Here is an 8306-nt window from a genome sequence, read left to right on the forward strand (position 1 = left end):
GGGATCTTATCTATGCACAATCAGCTTGTAACACTCCAAAGAGAAAGGAAAACTTGAAATCGCATCATATGACCCCTTTAAGGTGAACTATCCCTTTAAGAAGAGCTGTCCTTAAAAACCCTCATAAACAACATGACTGATGCGATTACATAAGCTCTTATATATTAACTGAGGCATAATGAGCGGGCAAAGGAACCTAAAAAAAATACTACGGAGGAAATTGCTTAGGTTACTTTGTCCTAAAAATGTACTGCCGGTAACATTTCTTGTTGTACTCTGCAGTCAGTGGGACGTTGGGACAAACTCAATTCCACACCTGTTGGATTAGTCATGGCTGTCGTTTGAAGGCTCTGGCTTGATAATCATGCTTCCTGTGGCTCTGGAAACGCAATTGGATCTATTTTTGGAAGGGGTGCCCTGAAAGGGTGAGTCAGTTTGGAGATGAGCCCTCCCCGACACCTGGCTTTACATAACAGATCAATCTATCCATTAATGAGACCTTCACATTTGTGCAGTCAGATTTCCTTTGAGCTCTGTTTGATTGATGCAGAGGTATGTGACCAGCATAAGTGAATACAGTTGTCCTTGTACTTCTGTTCGTTCATTCATTCGTTCATCTTTTAAACAAATCTTTGTCCAGCCAACATTCAACAAAATCTTGACAAACTTTGGTTTCAGTTAAAAATGTGTCTAATTACTGATGAATTTCTTTGAGTTTCAATTCATTTAAATTCTACTTCCCAAAATACACATTTCAATTCTGCATCCTGTTTGCTACCTTAACTCAAATTCAGTTTAAACTGAATTCAAAAATTCAAACCTGCCAGAAATCTGGTCTCATTGAGGTATCTGAGGAAAGTACTGGTTATGACCTTTGCTTTTCTATACGCACTGTACTTACTGTAGTGGCTGCAAGGATGTCCTTCCAAACCACAGCTTCGCGTGATAGGTCAGACAGCTCAAACAGGTTATCAACCACCACCTCTCCGATCATGTCATGACTCATAAAGCGGTCAAAGTCGTACACGCTGAAGTGCAACTTGCGATTGCACAGCTCACTGTACTCCACAGGGAAGCGGAACGTCTCGTCGAACATGGGGTTGAGCGTCTTGCGGTGGACCCTCGTCTGAAACTTCTTTTTGCGCTCTGGAAGCAGGTAGATCTTCACGTAGGGGTCGGAGGTGCCTGTGAAGTCTTTGGCGGGCAGGTCCAGGGCCTTTAGAATGCAAACCACTAGAGCTTGTTCCTCGTAGTCGTAGCTGAGGGCAAAGCTCAGCTTGCCGCACGTCTCTACTGGCTCCTTGGCTCCGTCTTCAGAGTCCACAGACTTCTGCTTGTACAGCTCAGGTTTGATACGACCGATACTGACTGCAGAAGACTGGCGCACAGGTAGAGTGTCCATGGTGAAGTCCACACTGGTCACATTCATCTGCCGTGGCAGGTGTCGGCGGAAAGAATTGTGCCTATGAAAAGAGAAGAACTTTATTGCTACTTATGAAAAAAATAAAAGTAAATATTTCGTAGTTACTAAATATTTTGGTGTATTGGATCTTCTGCAGTGAATGGGTGCCATCAGAATGAAAGTTCTAACAGCTGATGAAAACAGCGCAATAATGTCAACTCAAGTCCATCAGTTAACAATTTGTGAAATTAAACGCTGAATGTTTGTAAGAAACAAATCTATTATTAATGCATTTTCACTTTAAACCATTGTTTCTGGCCAAAATATCCACTGGACGCTTCCTCCATTGAAACAGTCCATCCCCCGTTGTCCTCTCACATCAAAAGCCACTATCATATTGTTTTTAACTGCTTTAGACTGGTTTTGCTTGTAAACAGTGCTTGATCTGTGAATATTTCTCTCCTGATTCAGACAAGATGACTTTCCTACTAGAAGAAGCAATATTATGGATGGAAGAAAGTTAAATATGTCTTAATGATGAATTTGTTTATTGCAAACAGGCGTTTTTTTTTTGTTTTTTTTTGCTGCACAAGATGTTAATTGATGGACCGGACTCGTATGGATTACTTGTGGATTATTGTGATGTTTTTATCAGCTGTTTGGACTCTCATTCTGACGGCACCCATTCACTGCAGACGATCCATTGGTGAGAAAGTGATGTAATGCTAAATTTCTGATATCTGTTCTGATGGGGGGAAAACTCATCTACAACTTGGATGGTCTGAGTGTAAGTTACTTTTCAGCAAAATTTCATTTTTGAGTAAACTATCCTTTAGTAGCAACTAAGGTTCCTTTTAGTTAATTACTCCCTAGCACTGGAAAACAAGCACTTTAGTACCGCGTTACTCTTCAAATGCGTTGATTTAACTTTTATATTCTAGACTTCACAAGATTTTATCGCAATAGTTAGGCCTGGATCTTTTTACTATAGAAAACCCATTTTCAGCACTCATCTTGACTCCTATGAGGAAATCATATTTCTCTACTTATCCTTGGTGTTTCCTAGCAACTAGCACCTTTAAGACAATGACAGCATGATACAAAAAAAGTGATGGATTATATCATTTAACAAACTTGTGATATATTAATCATAATATTTACCAAATTGTAACTTTTTTAGTGTTTCCACACAATTGTTTTTGCCGTTTTTCTCGCCTGATCTCATAATCACTGTCAATTTCTCTTTCTCTCTCTATTTTGTCCATCTCTTGTCTGTCACCTGCACATGTTTGCTGCACATTATGCCTTGCAATTTGCACAAACATCCCAGCACAATGCAATGATAAATTGAAGATAGACAGAGTAATTAACTTCTGTCTTCGGATGTTTTGAAGAGCACTTCTTTCAAAATCCAGTGTTTGATGGCAATGTTTCTGATACATCTTGCCAACCAAAATGAATGAGCCTGTGAGCCAGTGCCAGATTTCAATTTGTATTTTTACTCTGCCATATAAGCGACTGTGGAGGAGGTGGAAATATTCAAGTCCAATTTGCACAGACACCTGTCAGTTACCTGTTGCAGTATACACTGATGACTGATCGCTACATGTGAAATAAAACTATCCTGTCTACTCATTTGATTTTGGCTTTTGGTTTATGCAAGCTATCTAACAATAGTGTTTTATCATATTACAGCAGAAGGAAGTTAATTTTTGCCGGAATGTGTAATATGCTCATGCAATGAAATGAATAGTGCATACAGTAATTCAGTAAAAAATTTGAAAGGGGTCATGAACTGAGAAAACAAAATCCCCTTGATCTTTTGATATATAAGAGGTCATTGTACTATAAAAACATCCTGTAAGTTTCAGAATTCAAAACTTTGTCATTAGTCTAAAAACAGCTTATATTGAAGGCAGTGGATTAACTTTATTTTTAATGAAGTTCCAGACCATGTCAGTTACAACTCGGTCTTTTGTTCACTTCATTTTACTGTGGATTTGTTTACAAACCAGGCACAATTTGACGCAGGATTTTCAAAAAGATTGAAACTAAAAGACGATGCTGTGCCGACTATATTGGATCCGACAGTAATGCCGCACCACACAAATGTGAGTAACCGTTTTTATTACGTGATCACTATTTCTTTGTCTCATCTTACAGATCGTTTGATATGTGAGTTATTTATGCATTTTTTACCTAAATCACAGCAGCGTTCATCTGTGAAGGACGTAGGCTGTCAAACACACAAGTGTTAGCCAATCATAGCAGTTGGCATTTACTTCTGAGTCTACAGTCCGCCACGCATATGCGTTCTGATAAGAGGGGTTAATAACAGGACAGAAAATAGCTTATTTCTAATAAACTATGATGTTTTTTAATGTAAAAATCTTGACAACATTATAAGTGGACCTCAGAGCACAGTAAAAAAATAAAAAACAGAGGCAGTTCATGAGCCCTTTAACTATAGCACTATAGTCTATATTGTCACTATACACTATATTGTCGCCTCTGGCTTGCTTAGTTGGGGACACTTAATTTCCAGCGATACCGTTGACTTGATTGCAAAGATACTATTTAAACTGAGCTGGATGTTGACATCACTGAATTCAGTGATGAACTGTCTTTAACTGAAAAATTTGTGTTTACTATTGTCATTTTGCATTATTGACACACTATTTTCCTAATTAATGCTGTTCAGTTGCTTTGACACAATCTGTATTGTTAAAAGCGCTATATAAATAAAGGTGACTTGACTTGACTTGACACTATAGAAACAGGCATAGTTCTGCTCACTTTAGTGATCAACCTATACCATGAAATGACCACACTTAGCCTATTTTAAAGTCTTTTGAAGATGGTTTGCCATTATCTCAAGGTATCTGCCTATTTATTTATTGTTTCTTTCATTTTGGAAGTGAAACTAGAGTCCAAGTAATGTACTCCAGAGAAGGTAATATTTAAGAAATGACAGAAGAATAGGAAAACAAGAAAAAATGTGTCAACCCAAACCCAGTCAAACAGTCTTTCACAATGACCTTTGAGTAACTTCTCCTGGCCTTTTCATGCACTGCATCAATGTGCGATTTATGAGGACACCTTATTTGTTACACCATGTTGAAGTTTTTAATGACAATTCTGTGGCTTGTCAATAATGAATTCCACGAGGAACCGAGCACAGCTGTTCCTCACTTCCCCAGTCGGACAAACAGTCGCAGCATGTCAGCGCTATTGCGTGGCAACACTAATTACATCCCTGCTTTCTTTAAACATGGTGCCACATGAAACAAAGAGAAGAAGAGCTGATTGTTTAATTGCTGGTGTCATTTAATGCTGTTGCTATGGTAATGCGACTCTAGGGCTCAGATTGGTGAACTGTAGTGATTAATGGGCGTATGTAGCAACCAGGAGACGTGCCATCACCCTGTCAACAGGGTAAATACGTGAAAATAAAAGTTGTGATAATACATTTTATACCTTAATTCCTTTTATTTGGATGTACTGTATATAGTTTACTATATATGTAGTATACCAATATTATTTTTTACTGATATTATTAATTTTACTAATAATTATACTTATATATAATATAATTGTTTTATCATGATTATTTTTTTTTTTTTTTTTATTATAATTTTTTTTACATTTTTGTTGTATTAGTAGATGTTCAATAATAGAAAATACTGTGTATGTGTGTGTGTAGGCTATATATATATATATATATATATATATACAGTATATTTTATTTATTTATTTAAAATGCTGTATACAGCTGGCTTAATCTACTTAGTAGCTGTGCTTTGGCTTGGATCTGGTTGTTATCTGGATATCTCATAAATGAAAAAACAGCTGCTGCCTCATTTGCTGTATTCAAAGGCACACACTGATCAAAAATCATTCAGCATGTGTTTATCATTCAGTAAAGGAACCCCTTTATAAGCATTTCTGCTCAATTACATATATGTTCTGTTTTCTAATCCTTATATGAGTTATTTATTCAAGTGGCAATAATGAAAGGATTAACCCTCTTCTGTAGTGTCATTCAGTGTGCAATCAGGCATCAAAAGTAGATCTCCATGTACTGTAATTTATCATGTAATTGGCATTCAGATGTGTGTATCACCTGGAGGACGAGGTAGGTTCAGTGGTCTGCCTCTGGATTTTGGCCTGCTTGCTCAGACAGTCACGCAGAGCCTGCTGCACCTCGGCAGGGATGTCTGGTGACGTCTGGCTGATCTTCATGGCCACCTCCAGAATCTTAACCGAGCTGCGGCCGTTGACCTTCACTTCTGGTACCTTCCTCTTCTTATCCTCCTCATCCTCGTACTGGATGTGTGATGGCTGCCTTCCCACAGTTCCAATTGTCTTGGTCTCAGGATGAGGAGAAACAGAACGAGACACCGGAGGTGGCGCCGGGGCCGGGGGGGCCTCGGGCAGCACCCCCAGTGGGCAGCTGTCAGCATTGGATGAGAGCGCCTTGCTTCTCCAAATGGGCCAGCACAGCTTCCAAAAGACAAAGAGAGAGACTACCAAAAGGGCGAGCCCACAGAAACCTACGACCACAGCTAGGAGACTTACAGAGATGTCTACAGGCAACAAGAGGAAGAGAGAGTACAGAAAAAAGAGGCAAGATTGGAAGGAGAGTGCGTTGAGGAGATCGTAAAGAACAGAAGGTGAGGGAGAAAGGAGACGAGGATAGGAGAAAGAGATAAATGAACACCAGACGGAGACAGACAGAGCACCAGCAGTAATAAATTATGCATGACAGACAAACAGGAGAAAGAGGGAGAGAGAAAAGAAAAGAAAGTGAGGGCAAGGTATAAGAAAAAGAAGACTGAAATGTGCTTGTTTAGTTAAGCAGAGATCAGCAGAGTCATTTTGCTTCCCATTTTGGTGGTCCATGCAACCAAAGATTAAAAAAGTCCTTTCATAGGCACTAATAAGCTTTGAAACAATGTTAAATATCTCGCAATGTCAATTTAAGATGCTAAAAGGTATTTGAATGAGTGGCACTGTTGAACCTTCATATGTGTCCACAACAGGTGCAAGAGTTTCAGCTGCTTAATGCACTGCGGAATGCAGCACGTAATTATAGTTGGTTGCTGTATCATGGAGTGAGTTTTACTACCGAGATACAGGGATGGACTCACTCTCATACATGACCACTACCCTTCTAAGGCCACGGAAAATGTAATATGAGTATAAAAATATATTGATGTCATTTGCATCAGCATGCCATCTTGTAATTTGATTTCTGGCTTCTGATGCAATCGTGGCCATACTTTATTGTGAATATATCACGCACATTAGTCCTCACTGTTTGCAGTACAGCACATTCTGTACTGTCCGACGTTTTGTGAGCTGTAAGCCTATGCAACTTGTAGTTCTGTATTTCATTTTGATTTGCTCTGGACTACAGGGCTAAAACAAACATATTGACCAAGATTTTTTACAATAAATTCATGCACAAAACGTTCATGGTTTGTATATATTTGTGTTACTCACCCTAGTAGTGTGGTACTGTGGTACTTTGTACAGGGATAAGTTGTAAAAACTACTTTCATTTGTCGCCAACAAATTAAATCACAGACATTGAAACATGCAGGTTTATGTGCATTATTGACGTGCGGTACAGAAATGTTTTATTACGTTTTATCGGGAAACCCGCGAGTTTTCCACGCAATATTTCACGAAACGTCTGACGCGTATAATTGTACACTGTCAGAAAACCGAAGATACAAAAACTGTGGCAGTACTCTTTCAAAACGTATATTAAAATGTACGCTTCAGGTACTAATATGCACTTGTAATGTACTAATATGTACAATTTAGGGGAAATAGGGTATACAAAGATGTACCTTGTAGCTTTTGTACCTACCGCCCCAGTGAAATAAAACTGAGACAACGTACTGAGTTGCCAATTTCACACTTGTTGCGCACTGATAATCAACAAGTGGATACCGTCTGCCAGTCTAATGACTGATTTCAGGTAATGTTATGAATATAAAGTATGGTTCTATGCCCGTGAACAAACTTTTCAAACTTTCAGTATACCAACTACTAAAAAGTCTCGTTAACTCGCTAACCAGAGTTCCTGAAAAATATGTTTGTGAGAGGATAATAGAACTTTGTTAAGTTAAATTTACCTGAACTTCCTTTACCTGGTATGTTGCTCTCCAGTGGAAATATATCCGCACATTTCTCCCGGTCGACGTGCCCGGAAAGGCACAGCTCCGTCACTATTTGGAGAGCCCTTTGGCACAGGCTGATGCCGTCCTCTGTGCGGACATTCATGTCTTTCCTGTTAATCCATTGTATGTTGGACGATGCGTGAGGACGAGGGTTCATTGGGTCACCATGTGCAGCTAATGCGTAAGGGAATGGAAAGAGAATGGTGCGTCCAAGTCCATGTCCTCCGCGCAAAGGCGCACCAGATTCTTTGGCGCGGTGGAACATTGTAGGGGCATTTCTACACTGCCCAATAGGAGACGCGTTGTCTAGAGAGGGAGGTTCATAAACAGGGCACAAATATACATTACGTTCTCGTTATTTAAATAATAAGTTCTTCCAATACTAGAACATGCAGTTGCTTCTTCGGAAAAAGACAGAGAGAGACTGAGCTGTCAACCGACTACATTGTATATAATATATTACTTATAGTTATTTCCAAGTGTTGTCCGTAGCTTTCAAACTTAAGATGAAGATGCAAAGCAGTATATAAACGAATATATGTGAAGTATGATCACTTTAAATTACTTTACTGAAATAAATAAAGCATACAGTATAGTACATTATTCATGACATAGACATTACATTATATATACCGAAATCAATCAAATCAATCCGAGCAGCTGAGTCCTTAACCATCTTCAAGAAACGACTAAAAACACATCTGTTCCACCTT

The 8306-nt window shown here is 38.9% G+C and overlaps 1 protein-coding gene across 1 annotated transcript in view; it reads right to left on the reverse strand.

Annotated features, from left to right (window-relative positions):
- Positions 1 to 7800, reverse strand: part of LOC107658793 (synaptotagmin-10-like) — a 15097-nt gene extending 7297 nt beyond the window's left edge. Inside the window, exons 1-3 of the mRNA XM_016447441.1 lie at positions 7549 to 7800; positions 5526 to 5988; positions 902 to 1463 (exon numbers count right to left, since the gene is read on the reverse strand). Of these exons, the coding sequence (XP_016302927.1) occupies positions 902 to 1463; positions 5526 to 5988; positions 7549 to 7750 (1227 nt within the window). The 5' untranslated portion in view covers positions 7751 to 7800. The remainder of the gene's footprint in view (positions 1 to 901; positions 1464 to 5525; positions 5989 to 7548) is intronic.
- Between the last annotated feature and the right edge of the window lie 506 nt (positions 7801 to 8306).

Source organism: Sinocyclocheilus anshuiensis, unplaced genomic scaffold, assembly GCF_001515605.1.
Source record: "Sinocyclocheilus anshuiensis isolate Anshui unplaced genomic scaffold, SAMN03320099.WGS_v1.1 scaffold283, whole genome shotgun sequence".
Classification (NCBI taxonomy): domain Eukaryota; kingdom Metazoa; phylum Chordata; class Actinopteri; order Cypriniformes; family Cyprinidae; genus Sinocyclocheilus; species Sinocyclocheilus anshuiensis.